Genomic DNA, 21,748 nt, shown 5'->3' on the forward strand with positions numbered 1-21,748 from the left:
AGGGACAGACAGACAGGAACGGAGAGATGAGAAGCATCAATAATTAGTTTTTCGTTGCCGTTGCAAGACCTTAGTTGTTCATTGATTGCTTTCTCATATGTGCCTTGATCACGGGCCTTCAGCAGACCGAGTAACCCCTTGCTTGAGCCAGCGACCTTGGGCTCAACCTGGTGAGCTTTTTGCTCAAACCAGTTGAGCCTGCGCTCAAGCTGGCGACCTCGGGGTCTCGAACCTGGGTCCTCCGCATCCCAGTCCAACTCTTTACCCACTGTGCCACTGCCTGGTCAGGCAAGGAATCACACTCTTTTTTTTTTTTTTCTTTGTATTTTTCTGAAGCTGGAAATGGGGAGAGACAGCCAGACAGACTCCTGCATGCGCCCGACCGGGATCCACCCGGCACGCCCACCAGGGGCAACGCTCTGCCCACCAGGGGGCGATGCTCTGCCCCTCCGGGGCGTCGCTCTGCCGTGACCAGAGCCACTCTAGCGCCTGGGGCAGAGGCCAAGGAGCCATCCCCAGCGCCCGGGCCATCTTTGCTCCAATGGAGCCTTGGCTGCAGGAGGGAAAGAGAGAGACAGAGAGGAAGGAGGGGGGATGGAGAAGCAAATGGGCGCCTCTCCTATGCGCCCTGGCCGGGAATCGAACCCGGTTCCCCCGCACTCCAGGCCGACGCTGTACCGCTGAGCCAACCGAGCCAACCGGCCAGGGCCGAATCACACTCTTTTTGACAGCAAAGACACACATCTTCCTAACATTACTCCCCGAGTGGACTGCGTCACGCTGTCCTCTGTATAAGGAAGGTGGACAGAGTGCTCAGTATCAGGTTTTGTGACAACACGGGCCTCTTTTGGCCTCACAGAGGTGTTTTAGTGATGATACACACAGCAATGGTTGTCCAGTGTTAATACCTTCCCGATGCTGCCAGCCCACGTGCCCCCATCAGCAGGCAGGCCGGGTGAAGCCAAAGCCCTTCCTCCCTTGCTGTGCAGCGGCACACTCCCCCAAGGGCTCTGGGCATCTGATGGAGATACGTGGGCCCATCCACTACCCACGGGCTGCAGTGATAGGTGCTTCTGCAGCCCTTCCTGCTTCCCAAGCGGTGGCCTAATGACTGCACCCAGGGCATCAGTTCTTCCAGGAGATTCTGAAAATTCCTAGATGGGATCAAGGGACCATGCTTGGCTCACTGGGAGGATAAACCCAGTCTTAGGAATGGAGGGAGAAAAGTGAGATGAGGAAGGGTGGTTGCTGCCCCTTCTGCAACTTGGGAGAGGAAAGGATATGAACAACATCCTTAGAGTTAGGGGAGAAATTACTGATAAGTAGGTGGTGCTTGAGGAGGAATCCCATGCACCTTGTACATCAGGGAGCGAGGGACCAGATGTTTTCTTAATCGAGGAGATTTTGAACGCATTTAACTTGGTGCAGTCTTCCCGAGGGTCTGTTTAGTATTATATCTCCTTGATCCAGTCATTTCACTTCCAGCCCATTTACTTCAGATAATTAATGATGACCGCAAAGATTTAGCTGTAAAAGCATTCACCATAGGATTGTTTCCAATTGCAAAACAACAGTACAACCCAGCAAAAAAAAAGTAACTTTAAGACACTAAAACATATGTTGTAAACAAACAAAAAAGACTATGAAATAGCGTGCTCAGTGAATCTCGTTTATTATACAGGTCTAATACATATCTTAGTAACTCTGCAAGGTGATATGAAGCTTTTTTATTTTTTTATTTTTTATTTTTTGTATTTTCTCTGAAGCTGGAAACGGGGAGAGACAGTCAGACAGACTCCCACATGCGCCCGACCGGGATCCACCCGGCACGCCCACCAGGGGCGACGCTCTGCCCACCAGGGGGCGATGCTCTGCCCCTCCGGGGCGTCACTCTGCAGCAACCAGAGCCACTCTAGCACCTGGGGCAGAGGCCAAGGAGCCATCCCCAGCGCCCGGGCCATCTTTGTTCCAATGGAGCCTCGCTGCGGGAGGGGAAGAGAGAGACAGAGAGCAAGGGGGGGGGGTGGAGAAGCAAATGGGCGCTTCTCCTATGTGTCCTGGCCGGGAATCGAACCTGGGTCCCCCGCACGCCAAGCCGACACTCTACCGCTGAGCCAACCGGCCAGGGCCTGAAGCATTTTTTTTTAAGTTTTGAAAATCCATTACTCCTTTTCTTTGGTGTCCTCTTAAAATCAAACTGGGTGATTGATCCATAATAGTCTTTCCTAATTTTTATTTAGTTACTTAGTGGTTTCTCCAAATGCGTCTATCCTTTCAGTGAGAACAGGAAACTAGCTCAGGCTCAACACAGAATCAAGTAACTGAGAGCTCAGGAGGTAACCGAGAGGACCCCTCCCCGGCCAGACAAGTAGTTCCACACAGACACCAGCAAATGAGAAGTTACGAATCTCCATGTCTGGGGAGCACCCAGGTTCTAAACAGCTCAGGCCCTTTTCTGCATGATGGTGAAAGAAAAGACTATCTAGAAGATTTCTTAAAGTTGGCCAGATCATTGGCCTTTTGTGTTTGATAAATTAGAACAACCTATCAAATAGGAGAAATGACTCACCCATAGACGTCCTCTGGGGGCCTCCCATCCGTGAAGAGGTGGGCAGAGGCCAAGAGTGCCTATCTGTACTGTCCAAGGCTCCTTACCATCTCATTAGATGAAGGGGAAATTAGGACATTGGCCTTAAAAAGCTGCGAGAGTTCTCTATTTAATTAGAATTTGAACCAATGCTTAGTGTTTTAAAAAGTCGGCTCAGCAGTTTCGGCTGGTAGGACCTCCTTGGTATTCTGGAACCGCAGGAGTTTTTGTTTGTGTTTGTTTGGAGTCTCATGCTGTTTGACTGCCTGGTGTTATGTGCAGGTCTAATCAGTGTACATTAGGCTTCAGACCCTCGCTCAGATCCAACAATAATGGCGGAGGGGGCTCGGGCCGAGGGGGTTCTAGGACTGTCCTGACCTGCAGCCTGGAATGAAAGGGCAGACGTTTCCATCCTTACCGTCGATTCACCTTCATCAGCACCCGACCCGTCCCATACATACTCAGCCCTCTTCTTCTTAGAGGATGGTGGAGCTCGTCCTGCCCACAGAGCAGTTCTGCTCACACGTAAATAGGAGTGACATCACCAAGGTTCCAGTCCAATGGTAAATGACCCTAGTCTGCGGGTCCGCTCTTCCTCTCACACTCACTCCTGCCCAGGTCTCGCCCGGCCTCGCTTGGGCAAACCAGCCCTCTTTCAACTCTCTTCCCATCTTAGGTGATGGGCGAAGAGGTGAGAAGCAGAGAAATTAAGGCACACGGTGCACACCTATTCTTTTGGATATGAGGGAGAAACTGCCTCCCAGAAAAGTTGTCTAAACCACGTCTACAGGTGCTGCCAGGGGGAAGGGGGGAGTCCTATCTCCCCATAGCTGAAGAGAGGGCTTATTCAGTGGTACTCATCAAAAACGGTCAGGAAACTTGGGTGACTGGACCCTGGGGCTCTGCCCGGAATGCATGACTTGGGGTCCAGAGGCAACCTTTAGTTCTTGGCCCTGATCAGAGAAATAATTGACAAGGTATTTGACTTGGAAATGCTACATAATCTGAGTCCCAGTTTTCTCATCTATAGAGATGAGAAGGGTAGTTGAGGATTATTAGATGGGAGACTGTATAAAGCATCTGACTCTGAGTGGTTATTCAACAAATGCCATGTAGATCTGTTACCTTCAGGTCATAAGGGAGCGGGCCCTGATGAGGCCTGAGAGAAAAGATTTACTGATTATGATCAGCTCTCAGGCTCCTGTGGGTACACTTCACCCGACATGTCAGCTTCTCCATCTCCACATCAGCTTCTCCATCTCCATGTCAGCTTCTCCATCTCCATGCCAGCTTCTCCATCTCCATGTCAGCTTCTCCATCTCCATGCCAGCTTCTCTATCTCCATGCCAGCTTCTCCATCTCCATGCCAGCTTCTCTATCTCCATGCCAGCTTCTCCATCTCCATGTCAGCTTCTCCATCTCCATGCCAGCTTCTCTATCTCCATGCCAGCTTCTCCATCTCCACGCCAGCTTCTCCATCTCCACATCAGCTTCTCTATCTCCATGCTAGCTTCTCCATCTCCACATCAGCTTCTCCATCTCCATGTCAGCTTCTCCATCTCCATGCCAGCTTCTCCATCTCCATGTCAGCTTCTCCATCTCCACATCAGCTTCTCCATCTCCATGCCAGCCTCTCCATCTCCATGCCAGCTTCTCCATCTCCAGACTTGTTCTAAAGCACTTGGCCACGAACAGAACAGAGTCTTGATCTATCTCAATCTGCAGCATAAGAAACTACACTAATGAATAAAATTTTCTCCATTTTTCATCTCAGTAATTTTCCTTAAACCGTTGATATTTGCTGCAGGTGGAGGACAAGCGGAAATAAATACATAAGCAAATTTTAACAACAACAACAAACTGGAAACTTCAGACAAATTAAAACTGACAGCTTGTATCACTTGTGATTGTATCATTGAATTGAGGTACTAAAGCAACATATATCTAAAGCAACCTAAAACAATTTAACACCTATTTGTACATGAGGTTAAATCGCAGTTCTATTATACGAAAGGAAAACAAATATATCCATATTTGATGGTGCTCTTCAAAGATAATCATGAGCCCCAGGATTTTGTGCAGAAAGTCAAGATTTTAGTACAAGCTCATCCAGCCACTTGTTTAGTGAGAACTTGAACAAGCCCCAGGACTCTCATGATGCTTGTTTCCTCAATTACCACACAGGATTGATTGAATCTAACATTTGTGCAGTTTTACAAGATGCTAAAGCATTTTCCCACAAGGGCACTATCCTAAGAACATAAAAACACCTTATAATATAGAATCCTATGCACATATAAAATCTTACTATTGTTGCATTTTTATAAAATCTTCGCCTTGAATTGCTGTAGGGAGGTTCCCAAATGATTGGCCTGGGTACCACAAATGACGTGTCTGTCCACACATCGAGCTGTTTTAGGCCAATTGTGCTGAACCTTGACTGTAGAGCTTTAAAACATACTGATGTCGGGGGCCCAGCCCTGGAGATCCTGAGAATATTGAACTGGGCCTTTTATTTTTAATTATGTTTGCACTCAACACTTTTTTGGGTTAGTTTCAGTTACACAGCAGACATTCACATAGGTTGCAAAGTGTTCCCTCTGATAATTCAAGCACCCACCGGGCACCACAATATTGTTGACTATTCTGCATGCCCTAACCCACACCCCCAAGCCTATTTTGTAATTACCAATTCGTATTTCTTAATCCCATCACCTTTTCCCTCTCACCTCCAATACCCCTCCCTCTGGCGTTCCCTCAGTCTGTTTGAACTGGGGTTGTCAAAGCTCCCTGTGTGGTTCTCGCGCGCAGCTCAGGTTGGGAAGCACTGTGTTAGGTGAAGGTAAGACTTGCCTAAGTGAACCACTGTGAGAATCACCTATGCTTGCCGTGGTCCCTTCCTGTGTCCTCTTGTCTAGGTGAGCCTCGTCATAAACATGAATCTCAGTGCTTGGGCCACAGAGCAGTGAGCCCTTCTTTTTATGGGAAGTGGGGTCTTACAAAGGGCATTGGATCCTTCAATCACAACCTTCTTCCTGTGGCAGGTGTGCTGTCATCTGTTACTGGCTAGGGACATGAGCCATGCAAGTGAGAGAGGAAGAGATGCTGCCTGTTCTCTTTGTCCGGGTGAAAAAGTCTAGTTATTTTTTTTGGTTTGGTTTTTATTTTATTTTTTTCATTTTAGAGAGTAGAGAGAGAGAGAGAAGGGGTGGGGGAGGAGCAGGAACTCCCATATGTGCCTTGACCAGGTAAGCCCAGGGTTTTGAACCGGTGACCTCAGAGTTCCAGGTCAACACTATCCACTTCGTCACCACAGGTCAGGCAAAAAGTCGTTTTTTTTTTCTTCTGTATTTTTCTGAAGCCAGAAACGGGGAGAGACAGTCAGACAGACTCCCGCATGCGCCCGACCGGGATCCACCCAGCACGCCCACCAGGGGCGATGCTCTGCCCACCAGGGGGCGATGCTCTGCCCCTCCAGGGCATCGCTCTGTTGCGACCAGAGCCACTCTAGCACCTGAGGCAGAGGCCACAGAGCCATCCTCAGCGCCCGGGCCAACTTTGCTCCAATGGAGCCTTGGCTGCGGGAGGGGAAGAGAGAGACAGAGAGGAAGGAGAGGGGGAGGGGTGGAGAAGCAGATGGGCGCTTCTCCTATGTGCCCTGGCCAGGAATCGAACCCGGAACTCCTGCATGTCAGGCTGATGCTCTACCACTGAGCCAACCGGCCAGGGCCAAAAAGTCTAGTTTTTATAGATCTTATTCACTTTCTTTTCATCAGGTTTTTATTATTATTATTATTATTATTATTATTATTATTATTATTTGCCTACTTCCTCTGCTTTGATTCATGTTTTCCTAAATGTCCATTCCCACTGTGGTCATCACCTAGGTTCTGCCATCTCCAGTGATATTTTTGGCGTAGGCTAGCTGCCATGAGCAGATTGTAAAGCTGTGTGAGGAGGAGAGGAACACCTCCTTATTAAGCACCAGTCCTCCTTGGTGAGAAGAACGTTGAGGTGGAGTCAGCAACAGTTCTGATGCCATCTCCAGTGCATCGTGTAAACACAGCATTTCAGTTACGGAAATTTATGTTGGATGCCCAAGAAAGCCATTTATTATCATTCCTTCTGATACAGTGCCATTATACAGTCATCCATGTGTCTTTGTCAGGGCTTTTGTGATGGAGAGTTTAGTTAGGTCCTTCTCAAATAAGGCAAATTCAGTCCAGTGTCAGAACTTGATTGATTTCTTATCTTTTTTGCTAAGAACAACAGCAAGCTTTCTAAATGCCATAATACATACTCAATGCTCCTATAAACTCTGTTTTTAGGAGAATCAAGCTCACCCTATTACTTTCATTCTTCCAGTCGAATGCCCCGGGGGAAATAATTATTCACCTCCTATGCCAGAACAATTCTTTGGCCAGCTGAGTTAAAATCATTTATTTGCTTTTATGGTGTCAGGGGTGGCATTCATTGAGATTAATTTGGCTCATCTGACTTGAACAGGCCACCTCATTAATCTAAAGAGAATGGAAAACACTGTGTGGAATGGACTGCTGTAGGTTCTTTGCAAACATTTAAAAGCAGAAAAGCAGATGAAATGGAGGCTGGCAGCCCCACAGGCTCAGGATGCCGGCTGTCCTCTGGAGGGGACAATGGCACTTTAATTGGGTCCTCTCGTTTGAGGGGATCCTCGGCAATTGCTAGAGGCAGAACATGGGTGGCAGTCATCACTGATCTTGGCATGCTTTGAGAGACCACTGTTCTTTCTGGGGCCAAATTCCCACCTGGTGCAGCAGGAATTACTATATTACTGGAAGCTGGCAGATGAGCCTTTACAGCAAACAGAGCAGTCAAACGGGAAACTGAAGGAGAAAGTCTGTTGTTACGGTAAAGTCAGCTTCACAGAAAATTCCTGAAAGCAGTAGAAACTTTTTCCATCCTTAAGTCAAGTCAACTCTTGTGTGAACTGCTTCCTATCTAGAAAACAGGTAGCTCTGAAGTGACATTAGAAAGCTCCTGACGCTGTTTGCCCAAGGGGGCTCACAGTACTGGAACCTACTTCTGTCTGTATTTAAGTGTTTTCTTGAGTGAACAGTTCAGTAAAACTGGCATCAGCACCATGCCCTAAGCCAGGGGTCCCCAAACTTTTTACACAGGGGGCCAGTTCACTGTCCCTCAGACAATTGGAGGGCCGGACTATAAAAAAAACTATGAACAAATTCCTATGCACACTGCACATATCTTATTTTAAAGTAAAAAAACAAAACGGGAACAAACACAATATTTAAAATAAAGAACAAGTAAATTTAAATCAACAAACTGACCAATATTTCAATGGGAACTATGCTCCTCTCACTGACCACCAATGAAAGAGGTACCCTTCCAGAAGTGCGGCGGGGGCCAGATAAATGGCCTAAGGGGGCTGCATGTGGCCCGCGGGCCGTAGTTTGGGGACCCCTGCCCTAAGCTCATCTACTATAAAACTGTCAAAACCAGATAAGCAGTACTAAGCGTTCTCCCTGCCACACTTCCTGCAACAGGGGGACAAACTTCCAAAGCAGAGGCCTTTAGACAAAACAGGCAGTGATGGGGATTTTTAGAGCAATGCCACAGAAGGAAATCAGCCATGGGGGAATACAGCACACTGCAGGCTAGACCACCCTGGCAGGCTAGTGCCACACAAGTGATGGCATTGTTTCCACTCTGACAAGAGCAAGGAGTCGCCTGACCTGTGGTGGCGCAGTGGATAAAGCGTTGACCTGGAAATGCTGAGGTTGCCAGCTCGAAACCCTGGGCTTGCCTGGTCAAGGCACATATGGGAGTTGATGCTTCCTGCTCCTCCCCCCTTCTCTCTCTCTGTTTCTCTCTCTCCCTCTCCTCTCTAAAAATGAATAAATAAAATTAAAAAAAATTAAAAAAAAAAAAGAGCAAGGAGTCCTACAAACACTTGAAGGTATTCACGTGAGAGCGTACATCCCAGAGGTCCAAACAGCAGACAGGGGTCAGCAATCTGAATGCTGCTCTTTCCTCCCGGGATGGGTTTTCACTGACTCAGCCAATGGTGTCTCGGTGGCCAGTGACTTAGGATCAGGGTCCAGTTTTGCTGTAAACAGACCAGACTCATTTGACACGTTTTGACACAAGACAGTCGTTCAGGGGTCCTGGTATTGCAGGATGAATTCTACCAGTCTGTAGGAGTACTTGTTTTACATTCAGAAACTTACTGTTTCTTTTAGTTATCAATATATATATATATAGTCCTGGCCGGTTGGCTCAGTGGTAGAGCGTCGGCCTGGCGTGCAGAAGTCCCGGGTTCGATTCCCGGCCAGGGCACACAGGAGAAGTGCCCATCTGCTTTTCCACCCCTCCCCCTCTCCTTCCTCTCTGTCTCTCTCTTCCCCTCCCGCAGCCGAGGCTCCATTGGAGCAAGGATGGCCCGGGTGCTGGGGATGGCTCCTTGGCCACTGCCCCAGGCGCTAGAGTGGCTCTGGTCGCAACAGAGCGACGCCCCAGAGCAGAGCATCGCCCCCTGGTGGGCAGAGCGTTGCCCCCTGGTGGGCGTGCTGGGTGGATCTCGGTCCGGGCACATGCGGGAGTCTGTCTGACTGTCTCTCCCCGTCTCCAGCTTCAGAAAAATACAAAACAACAACAACAAAAAACCAAAACAAAACATAGTTCTGTACATACTTCATCATATAGCTCGAGACATGGTCTGGGTCCATTTACAAAATTTACCTTTGGAAATAAACTGTAAAAGTCATCCTTATATTACAGCCCTTGTGAAAAGTTGAAGTAGGTCTGTGTCTCAGCATTAAAGGTTACAATATGCACTATTAGCTGACCCTGAAATACTTAAGTCTCCTTGAAAGTTATATCCTTACATATACTTTGTGCAAGAAATGCTCTGAAATTTCAGTGTTAGTGACAGCTTGGCATCACCCAATGTTCGTGCACTGAGCCAGGACCCACTGTGGCGTCAGGACTAACCAACACTATCATTTCAGCTCCAGCTACCCTAGTGAGTAAATTAAGGGCTCTGGAAAGGAAGGACAGCCAAGACTTAGTATATCTCTTTTTTGAATTTATTTTTTAAATTGATTTTATAGAGAAAGGAGGGAGAAACAATGACTTGTTCCACTTATTTTATGCATGTCTATTTTTTCTTTTGAGACAGGGAGTGGGATTAGAAGCATCTATTCGTAACTGAGGCACCTTAGTTGTTCATTGCTTCTTATGTGTGCCCTGACTGGGGGTGGGGGGTGGGGACTCTAGCTGAGCCAGTGACCTTGGGCTTAAGCCATTGACCTTTGGGCTCAAGCCAGCGACCATGGAATCATTTTGATGATCCCACACTCAAGCTGACGAGCCTGCACTCAAGCTGACGAGCCTGCGCTCAAGCTGACGAGCCCGCGCTCAAGCTGACGAGCCTGCGCTCAAACTTGCAACCTCAGGGGTTTTGAACCTGGGACCGCAGCACCCAGATCAACGCTCTATCCACTGTGCACCCACTGGCCAGGCTTATGCATTCATTTGTTGACTCTTGTATGAATCTTGACTGGAGATTGAACCCACAACCTTGGCATATTGGGACAATGCTTTATCCAGCTAGCGCAGATAACTCTTAAAGTAGGTCTGCCTTGATCAGTTGTTATTCCCGAAGCCTACAGAACTTATCTAAGACTCCATATTCATCTATTTTATAACCAAGTATAAATTGAGCTGGAAAAAAATATCTGATTTCAGTGAAATATGGTTACAAAATGTTTCCCCATTTCAAGCCCAAATCAGGATCAAAGTGGGCTCCACTGCTGAGAACTGAATTGCTTCCACACCTGTGCAGGAGCCAATGCTGCTCAGCAGTAGGTCACTAGCATGGGCTCCGGAGAGGTGAGCAAGTCAGCGTCCAGACCATGTATTCCTCTACCCATAGTAGGCAAAGTTACATTTTTCTTGAGTTGAATGTTTAGTGATAGGTGCTCTAGTTAGAAATAGTGAAGCGAGGCTTTTCGCTAGCAAATCACGTGTTTTGCTTAGTGTTAGAGCAGGCACTCTGGCTTATCTAGTCCATAGCTATAGAGAAGGCTTCCTCCTTCCCACCTGGTTCATTAGAACACTTCTGGGCCACTGAAGAAGTCTGCAAAAGCAGGATCTCGATTCTCAATAGATGGGCGGCGGAAAAGGGAGGGGCTGTGAAAGGTGGGACGTGGGAGTAGATGCTCTGCTGTCTGGCTCTAGAAGCCAGGGCTCACATTTGTAATCCTAAAAGGTGATCACTCACTTTCTCTTTAAAACTCAAATGCAGATCCACGGTGGCTCCGGAAGGGCTCCGAGGAGGCTCCCTGCCTTCAGCACACATGCCTTGGGCAAAGGACTGCAGAACAGATCCTTGCTCTCATTCTGTCACTGGCTAGTTCAGATGCTATGATTCCAAGATGGTTTCCCCAGTAGTAACTGTTCATTTGCCTTGCCAAGACAATAGCCACTTCCCATCACTTTATCAGCAAACGTGACATATCTATAAGTTCCTTCAAACCTTTTGATCATATGTAGCTAAAGAATTAAGGCATACAGTAATCTGAATTTCAAAGTTAAGTAAGGCTAAGTTCCTAAGCATAATATGGATCATACCTAACTAGTTTTAAGCAGTTTAGTTTGGTTATTCTTGAATTTACAAGTTCACATAAATTTTAGAATCAGGCCTTGGCTGGTTGGTTCAGCGGTAGAGCGTGGGCTCGGTGTGTGGAAGACTCAGGTTCAATTCCCGGTCAGGGCACACAGGAGTAGTGACCTTCTGCTTCTCCACCCTTCCTCTTCTCTCTTTCCCCCTCCCTCTCCAGCAGCCATGGCTTGAATGGTTCAGCAGTTTGGCCCCAGGCCCTGAGAATGGTTCCATGGCCTGCCTCAGGTGAAAAGCTTGGTGCTCTAGTTAGAAACATAGCCAAGCAATGGAGCAGTGGCGCCAGATGGGCAGAGCATTGCCCTGTAGGGGGCTTGCCAGCTGGATCCGGGTCGGGGAGCATGCAGAAGTCTGTCTCAGCCTCCCTGCCTCTCACGTAATAAAAAGATAAAGTAGAAATTTTAGAATCAGTTTGAACAATTCCATGTAAGTCCCGTTGAGATTTTAAAAATAGGATTGAATTCCTTACAATATTTTCTCATTCACAACCATAAGTTGCTTTCCATTATTTTTCTTTTATGTCCTTCTACAAAGTTTTATCTTCACCAGTAACACTCTAGCAAATTTGTCATGCTTTTTTCCAGGTAACCTTTTAAAAAAATTTGCTATTGTGGATGGTATCCATTTTCCCTCCACAAAATTTCCCAATTAAATATTGCTAGTATATGTTTGTATATTAATCTTGTATTCAGTCACCTTTTTGAACTTTCTTCATTGGTTCTGATAGCTTAGTTAATTGTCCTTGGTATTCTAGATAGATATTTCTTATAAACAGCAAAATTTGTTCTCACTTTCCAATATTTATATCATTACTTTTTTGTGCCACATGCTCTGGTTAGGACCTCCGAGAACACTGTTGAACAGAGCTAGTAAAGGGCGCCTGTGGTTTGAGCTGAGAAGAATGCATTTAATATTTTACCCTTGAGTATGATGTTTATTTGAACTACCTTTCAACAAGTTCAGGAATTTCTAGGTTTATAAGTTAATGTTTTTAATAATTAAAAAAATGTGATGGAAAGCAATACTTACTCCAGTTTAAAATGATTCTTTTTGAGGAACTCATGATTAAAGATAAATATCTAATAGTTCAATGTTTTATTTTGGTACCTGGGAAGCTCTGAGTATAACAAGTGCATGCCACGGCCTGCTCATCTATATTATACTGGCATCCTTCCTTCCCAACCGTCCACCTAATTTGATTTATATTTTCATATTTTCCCCTTACTTTACCATGTCAGAGCCTGTCAATGTCCGCAAATCTTTAACAGAATGAGATAAAGTATAAATAAAAAATTTTAAAAGACGTGGCCACACTTAGATTTAAAATTAAGAATGAGAGAAATGTGATATGGGCAGGAATATACTATAGGACTTTTTAATAACATCCCTTGGTTATCAGGAGATCACATGGAGACCTAACACCATGGTTAGTAAGTCTCTTGGGTGGTTGTATGAACGATGTCTCAGAAAATGTTGGGTTAATACGCACTCTGTGGGGCCAGAGGGATCTGGTCCACAGTAAATCCAGTAGTTAAATGAGGCCTGTTTATACAGGACTTACATGGTTAAGCTTAATTATGTCAGAAATAGCCCTTAGTAAACACATTTTAATTTCATACAATGAAGCGAAACCCAGCAGCCATTAACATTTTCAAGTAAGAGGTACTTAATAAGTGTGTTGAATGTATGATCCCAGGCCATTTCAAATACTTTCTAGAGGGCATCAAAGAAAAAATGATTATACCTATCTTACAGCTTAGTGATCAAACTAAAAACTATTCTTCTCAACAGAAATGTAAATAGGTCCCCTAATTTATGACAAATATATTTCTGTAATTTAAATAAAAATCTCACTTCCACTCTTTAGGCCTCAAAAATGTAGAAGACTGATAAAATATTTTAGGAAATGGATTATCTAAATATGTTACACCATAGTCCCCCTATGGTTTGCCACTGTCCCATAACCATTCACAAAGACAAATCTTTAATAAAAGTTAAATTTATGAACATCTGAAGATACCTTGAAAAATATGTAGTAAAAAACCCCACAAATTACAAAGATTTTGCTAATATGCACACCGCCAGTCCATCTAAATTTGGCATATCCAATGGTACTTGATTTATTATTTTAGAGAGAGAAGGGAGGAGCAGGAAGCATCAACCCCTATATGTGCCTTGACCAGGCAAGCCCAGGGCTTTGAACCGGTGACCTCAGCATTTCCAGGTTGATGCTTTATCCACTGTGCCACCACAGGTCAGGTATACTTGATTTATTTAATGTGGTAATTAAAAATAATTCCATTGGCAGATGAATATTTATGTCCTTGACAAAGGTGACAAGTGTGATGATGTTGTGACTAAGAAAGCAAAACAGAATTCCTGGCTCTGCTGACCCATCAAAGCTACAAAGGATGAGGCTCTCCCATGTCCACTGAGGTCAGGCAAATGTAATAGAAGGTGCACTGGGCAGACACACATTTTCATCATACAGGTTTTCTGGTAGTTCCTCTTCATCTCCATCAGGAAAATATGTCGGGAATGGTAGATTCTTACAGAAATCCTTATAGGCAGGTAGTTTAGAATCTCTGATCTGGGGGGAGGAGGCAAATATCTTATTAGTAAGTGCTACCAACTAAGTTAAAGACAGCTTGTTTTATTTAATATTCACATAATCAAAGACTAGCTATTCCTATATTTTCTAATGTGAATAATGCAACTGTTACATTTTAAGTATGTTTTATCCAAATTGGTTTTTCAAATATAAAAATCTAATATAAATTATATACCTAAAAGGTATTACTATCTACTTCTTAATCACTGATTTTATCTATTCATATCTATTATTTTATACCACTGATTTTTTTGAGCTGATGCTAAAATTAGTTTACCTAATATTTTTATTAGTCTTAATTCTAAGAACACATAATTGAAAATACTGTTTTATTAAGGAAATTAGTTTACATTTAACAAGCAGCATCTCATTTAGAAGCTAAGAACAGAATAGTACTTAGCAAAAAACAATAATAAACTCGTAAGTCTTTATAATACTATTATCTCTACATTTAAAAAAAATGTATGCTTGATAGTCTAAAAATATTCTAATTATATCTGAATTCATAAGCCAAGGAATAGTAGTTACTGATATAATCTAAAATGATGTGTTTTAATTTTGGAAAACATCGTTGGGTTGATTAAAGCTTCTGACTTATTCTACAGCCTTCATTCAGAGAGGAATAAAAAATTACATATAATTATACACACAGAATAAAATAAGCCATAATCATTTTGGCAATAAGAAATGAATAATTTGATTGAAATAAGTACATAGCTGCTAGGAACAGCTAAGTACAGAAAAATATATCTAGTTTAATCTCTCTCATTAAAGTTGTTCCAAAAAATTATCCATAGGTTTCCCAGAAGAAAATAAACCTATTTTTTCCCCAACTAATCTTGGGTTGAACTTTAACTTAGGATAAAAACAGTCATATTCTTTCTAATTTAAACTCTCAGATTTTAAAACTGCCTGACCAGGCGGTGGTGCAGTGGATGGAACATTGGACTGGGATGCGGAGGGACCCAGGTTCGAGACCCTGAGGTCGCCAGCTTGAGCGTAGGTTCATCTGGTTTGAGCAGGGGCTCGCCAGCTTGGATCCAGGGTCGCTGGCTCAAGCAAGGGGTTGCTCAGTCTGCTGAAGGCCAGCGGTCAGGGCACATATGAGAAAGCAATCAATGAACAACTGGGGTGTCGCAATGAAAGGCTAATGGTTGATGCTTCTCATCTCTTTCCGTTCCTGTTTGTCCCTGTCTATCCCTCTCTCTGTCTCTTAAAAAAGAATTTAAAACTGAAAATAAAACCCAAGTAAACAAACTATGAAACCAGTAATAAAATTTTCTCTGCTATTTTGATAAATGTAAACATAAATGACCTAAACAGTGAATTCTCAGTTACTTTTACATTTTTATGAATTTATCATGTTTGAGGAACATTTCAGACAAAAGCACTGCTTAAATTTTTTTTTCTTTTTAATGTCAGTGGGGTGACATTGATCAATCAGGGTAAAAAGGTTTAGAGAAAACATCTCCAGGTGCTTAAATATTCTAATTGTAAATGCTACAATACTGGGCCCTGGCCGGTTGGCTCAGCGGTGGAGCGTCGGCCTGGTGTGCGGGGGACCCGGGTTCGATTCCCGGCCAGGGCACATAGGAGAAGCGCCCATTTGCTTCTCCACCCCCACCCCCTCCTTCCTCTCTGTCTCTCTCTTCCCCTCCCACAGCCGAGGCTCCATTGGAGCAAAGATGGCCCGGGCGCTGGGGATGGCTCCTTGGCCTCTGCCCCAGGCTCTAGAGTGGCTCTAGTCGCAGCAGAGCGTCGCCCCTGGTGGGTGTGCCGGGTGGATCCCGGTCGGGCGCATGCGGGAGTCTGTCTGACTGTCTCTCTTCGTTTCCAGCTTCAGAAAAATACAAAAAAAAAAAAAATGCTACAATACTGTAATTCATTGATTTGAAACATTAATGACGACAGCGGCTCTAAAATTGAGAGTCAAAGTCTGCGGCCCAGAGGTGCAAGACTCCTGGGTATGTATTTCTGTGCACTTAATCTTACCTGACTTTATCACTTCCCTGCCTTCAGCAAGACCCCCTCAACTACCTACATCCTTCTTTTTATATTTTTTTATATTGGTAAACCAGTTCAAATTCCTAACCCCAATAAATTCAATAAACAAGAAAAAAGAAAGGTGGAGGTTAGGCCACACACAAAAACAGGCACACTTGAAAATCACTGCACACATTATGGTTTTCAAGACAGGTGACCTACCCATCCCGCTGGTGTCGGGGTGCTGAGGCGGTACCTGCACAGTCTCAGTGGCACTAAGGTCCACCTGGAAGCCTGCTGAGAATCGTGTGTGCAGCAAATGGGGCTAGCTAGAAGCATCTGACGTTAACGAATTTACCTGCTATCCAGTATATTTTATTATGGAAAATAATCACTTTCCTTTTTTTTCTCTTTTATTAGGTTGAGATATGCATAACATGTAATACATCTGGAAAGTGGAGGTAGTAATCCACTGAATCACAACCCAAAATATTATGAGAAATTCAATGACAGCCTGCTGCCTTCAGCTGCCTGTCACTGTAGTCCCTCGGAGAACGGAAACCTACGTAAGCCTACACACCTGCAATCTTAAAAAGGAAAAGAAGACCTTGCAAGTAAGTATTCATCGAATACATTTTTCTCTTTAAGAAAAATGAGAATAATCCATTGAAAAGAGTGTCCAAAAGGAATTTTAATTACTGTAAGATTAAAATAAATATTGTACCTTTTGCTAGTAATAGAACCTACATACTTTAAGGTATAAAAAGAAGCCTAACTAGGTGGTGGCGCAGTAGATAGAATGTTGGCCTGGGTCACTGAGGACCCAGATTGGAAACCCCGAGGCTGCCAGCTTGAGCGTGGGATCACAGACATGACCCCATGGTCGTTGGTTTGAGCCCCCCTGGTCATAGGAGAAAGCAATCAAGGAACTAAGGTGCCGCAACTAGGAGTTGATGCTTCTCATCTCTCTCCCTTCCTGTCTGCCCCCCCCCCCCGCTAAAAAAGACAAAAAAAATTATTAGAAGCATATACAGAAAGACCCCAAATGAAAAATCTGAGGTATAAGTTTCAATCTGTTTTTGTTATTGTTGGAAAATTAATGAAGAATATATTCCTAGGAGTAGCTGTTATAACTTCTACTACAAATTTATTTTCAGAATGGAAGATTCAAAATTCAGGTGATTTATCACTTTATATCACTCTGGCTTCAACCACAGGCAGCATATTTCATTTGTATTTTATGTGATGGAAATCAGTCTCCGAGAGTATGAGTCCTTCTTCAGATCCATCCTGTGTACAGAGTTTTCTTTTACTTTATATATCTGAACATAAAAATGAGCAGGAATATTTCCCTTTTAGGGAAAATCCTTAAAAGTATAATCAGAGCAATGCTAGTAATAACAGAATCTCTCCTTAAAATGTCTACCTTTTAATTACCTTTCTTCTTGACATTTAATTTTAACCTTCTGTATTTCTGGTTCTGGTGTCAAAGTACTCTTTAATTAATTACAGTATTTTTGAGGGGGAGAGAGAACAGCATCAACTTCTGGCTCCACTTAGCTGTGCACTGATTGCTTCTCACATGTGCCCTGACTGGGGATCAGACAGCGACCTCAGCAGTCTGGGTCGACACTGTCCACGGCGCCACCACCACAGGCTCAAAGTACTCTTAAGAAACTAAAAAGTTCTTTTTGGGAACAACAGAGATACACTGATATTTTGGCAACGGTATGCAAATCTCCTTTTTGTATTTCCAAAGAGACGCTGCTCACTGGTCCTACCCTTTCTGCAGTTCTTCACTTTATAGACATATACTATAGGTTATTTTGTGCAATTTTTTTTTATTCAAATGTTACTAAAAAGCAAGAAAAAAAATTTCATGGAAAAATAGCCACTAATTTTCAAGCTACAATTATAGGTCAAAGGAGAATTTTATTCACAACCACATATGTGAACAATAGAAAATACAGAGAGCTATCTATATACCTACCTTGACTAAACAATTTTTATGTCCAGGAACAGAGCCATTTACATAGATTATATTGTGCTTTGTGTTTATTCTCCACACCTAAAGCAAAAAATGAAATCCAACTTTAAAAGTTAAAAATTTGAGGATAACACACAGTTCACCTATCTTCTACCCCTCAATAACTGTGAAACTGATTAGAACAGTCATTATATTGTTTAAACATTAAATTGAACAACCCATAATTAAAGCCATTAAATACATACTCCGGCGCCCCTGAATTTAGGCATTAATTTAACCATTCCTAAAAAGAGCCACTTCAGAAACTTACCTTCAGTCCAAATGCTGTCCTGTCTCTGTTTCCCATTTGTCCAGGCATTTTAGTCCCAGGCCAGACTCTAGCAACATCCTAAGTAAGAGAACCAGAATAGCACGTTGAAGTACTCTCATTCAGTTCTGAGCAAAACAGACTGTAAACCAAGATAGGAGTTTGAGAGCAACAAAATAAATATGGACTAAGAACAGATTTAGGAGAAAAACTCAGTAGCAAGAGAGTAGCAACTGCACTAATATTTGTTGAGAATTTAAAAAGAAAAAGGATATACAAACATGTCACACCACCAAAAACCAGTTAACTGCCCAGCTGTTTTCACTAATCGTCTGTGCGTACTAACTTAATAGACTCCATGCACACTCCAGTTGCTGCAATGGTCCTGCCCCAACCTCGGCTTTTGCTGTTACCTTCCTTCACCAGAGCTGTGAAAGGACTGCGTTATCACAATACTGAGTTTTGTTTGTCCAGCCCTGGTCATCTCTGACTTACAAAAATCAAACAGCTTCACACAGCCTCTCTGATTTTGGCTTTGATAATGGATAATTTTAACATCTAAAGAAGCAAGTCTGAATTACACTAAAATGGGAAAGGTTCTCATAACACATAAATTCTGCATCACTACTCTCACAACAACAGGTAAAAGCCCAGGGGAGCCCTGGCCGGTTGGCTCAGCGGTAGAGCGTCGGCCTAGCTTGCGGAGGACCAGGGTTCGATTCCCGGCCAGGGCACACAGGAGAAGCGCATATTTGCTTCTCCACCCCTCCGCCGTGCCTTCCTCTCTGTCTCTCTCTTCCCCTCCCGCAGCCAAGGCTCCATTGGAGCAAAGATGGCCCAGGCGCTGGGGATGGCTCTGTGGCCTCTGCCCCGGGCGCTAGAGTGGCTCTGGTTGCAACATGGTGACGCCCAGGATGGGCAGAGCGTCGCCCCTGGTGGGCGTGCCGGGTGGATCCCGGTCGGGCGCATGCGGGAGTCTGTCTGACTGTCTCTCCCTGTTTCCAGCTTCAGAAAAAATGCAAAAAAAAAAAAAAAAAAAAAAAAAAAGCCCAGGGGAAGTAGCTCATATTAAGAAATAACCAACAAAGCTTAAAAGACAATTCTGAATATTATAGATGAAGTATCACTCTTTCATTCTCTGTTCTATAAATACTTTGTGATTAAGTACTTTGCTTAACATTACATTACTAAAAAAAAAAAAAAAAGACTCCGCCCTCCCTAATTTAAGGAGCTTAAATGTTTCATTTCTTTTGGGGCACAGTAAGTCTCTGAGTTACAAACATCAGACTTATATACAACTCCTACTTACGAATGGAGCACGGTACAGGCTATTGTTAATCAACTACTGTTGGACATCAGTGAAAATGGTATGATAGAGTTAACTCGACTCCTGTGGCAAAGAACTAACCAATTAAGACCATAAAGAACTAAAGCAGCAGACTAGATGATAGCTTTTAGGGAAGAAAACAGGGACCCAGAAACTCCAGAACAGAAAACATTTTGTACAAAAGGTTGATGCTTTTTGTCTCATTGAAGCAGGAATGGCAAAGTTAGAAGAGCAAGATCCTGATACAGAGAGGTCCACCAAAGTTTACTATATGTACAGTTCCTGAAGGCCGGAGACGCTACAGGGCCATTTATGATGAGAAAAAGACAGGATCTGCACAAACCTCCCTGGATGCCTACTTCAAGGAGCTCATTCCAGCAGCAGAATCAAACCCTGACTCTCTAACACCAGTCCCAGCCTCTCCAGTAAGTCCATCATCCAAGATTGTTTAAGGCTGTATAGTAAAATGTTTAAGTATTTATATGCACAGAAAGATAATATTTAATAGGTAAACGTACCTGTTCTAACTTATATGTAAATACAACTTAAGAACAAACCTACAGACCCTGTGTCGTTTGTAACCAGAGACTGCTTGTATAGACTAAAGAGTGGAACTCTGGGTCACATGATCATTTTACACTCAATATTTTTAGCATCTATCAAACCATTTCCCAAAGCAACTGCAACATTTTTATATTCCTACCAACAATGTGTAAGGGTCCTAATTTTTCCACATCCTTGCCAACATTTGTTGTTATCTGTCTTTATAAATTATAATCATCCCATTATAGCGTGAAGGGGTATCTCACTGGAGTTTCGATGTACATTTCCGTAACAGCTAAAGATGTGAAGCATCTTTTCATGTGCTATTGGCATTTGAATATCTCCTTTGGAAAAATGTCTATCCAAGTCCTTTGCCGACATTTGCTTGAGTTATTTTTTTACTACTGAGTTGTTAAGAGTTCTTTACATAGTCTGGATACATGTCTTAGTAGATAAATGATTTGAAAATATTTTCTTCCATTCTCTGAGTTGTCTTTTCTCAGTTTTCTTAATGGAACTGTTTGCAGCACAAAGTTTAAACTCGAAATCTAATTTATCTGTATCTTCTTTTGTTATTTGTACTTTTGGTATCATATATAAGGCCTTGCCAAACCCAAGTTCATGAAGATTTACTCCTACGTTTTCTTAAGAGTTTTTAAGCTCTGAATTTATGTCTATGATCTACTTCATTTTTATAACTTTTAAATTCAATTTATAACTATAATTTCATGTTTATAGAAAAGTTGCAAATATCACACAAAAAACTCATACATTTTACCCAAATTTACCAGTTGTTTGCATGTTGTCCATTTTCTCTACCATTCACTCTATCTCTATGTAAGCACATCTCCTACATCATTTAAAATCTGGTGACAGACATGATGTTCCTTTACCTGTAAGTATTTCACTGTGTTTCCTGAGAACAGGGATATTCTCTTACATAACCACAATACAATTAGACTAAGAAAATTTAATACTTGATTGTATAACTTACAGTCCACATTCTAATTTTCTCCACCGCTCCAATGTTCTTTATAGCCATCCCCGCCCCCAAGCCCAGGATCTACTCCAGAATTACAGATTGCACTTAGCTGTCATGTCTCTTTAGTCTCCTTAAATCAGGAGCAGCTCCTCAGTCTTTCCTTGTCTTACACTTGCCATTTTTGAAGGTGACAAACCAATTATTTTGTCATCCATCCTTCACTTTGGGTCTAATGTTTCCCTGTGAGTGGATTCAGGTGAAGCGTTTTCAGTAGGACTTAGCACAGAAGTGATGCTGTGTTCTTCTCCCAGAATCCGATTAGGGGCACATTATGTCAGTTTGTTCGATTACTGGTTATGTCTAACATTGATCAGTTACTTAAGGATGTGTTCTCTAGGGTAAATCCACTCTAAGGTTATTATTTTTCCCATTTTAATTAATAAGCAATTTGTTTTGGGCCTATGTAAGTAAGTAGTGTCCATCAAGCTTTCACCACTTGTTTAAGCATACACTGATAATTCCTGTCTGAATCAATTATTTCCTTGACGGATGTCAGAGTGATGTTCTAACTCCATCATTTCTTCTGCATTAGCTGAGATTATACTGTAAGGAAGAGTAGTCCCTTTTCTCTGGTTTATTTATTAACCTATCTGTTCATTTTATTTATTTGTATCAGGGTAAACTCATGGATTCTACGTTTATTTCATTTTTAAGTTTTCAGATCAAACTCCCAATTTTTGC

General features: G+C 43.1%; 1 protein-coding gene across 1 annotated transcript in view; it reads right to left on the reverse strand.

The window, feature by feature from the left end:
• Positions 1-12,854: 12,854 nt before the first annotated feature.
• MRPL3 (mitochondrial ribosomal protein L3) overlaps positions 12,855-21,748 on the reverse strand; it is a 52,365-nt gene continuing 43,471 nt past the window's right edge. Inside the window, exons 8-10 of the mRNA XM_066350651.1 lie at positions 18,159-18,236; positions 17,852-17,929; positions 12,855-13,857 (exon numbers count right to left, since the gene is read on the reverse strand). Coding sequence (XP_066206748.1) covers positions 13,705-13,857; positions 17,852-17,929; positions 18,159-18,236 — 309 coding nt within the window. The 3' untranslated portion in view covers positions 12,855-13,704. The remainder of the gene's footprint in view (positions 13,858-17,851; positions 17,930-18,158; positions 18,237-21,748) is intronic.

Source organism: Saccopteryx leptura, chromosome 10, assembly GCF_036850995.1.
Source record: "Saccopteryx leptura isolate mSacLep1 chromosome 10, mSacLep1_pri_phased_curated, whole genome shotgun sequence".
Classification (NCBI taxonomy): domain Eukaryota; kingdom Metazoa; phylum Chordata; class Mammalia; order Chiroptera; family Emballonuridae; genus Saccopteryx; species Saccopteryx leptura.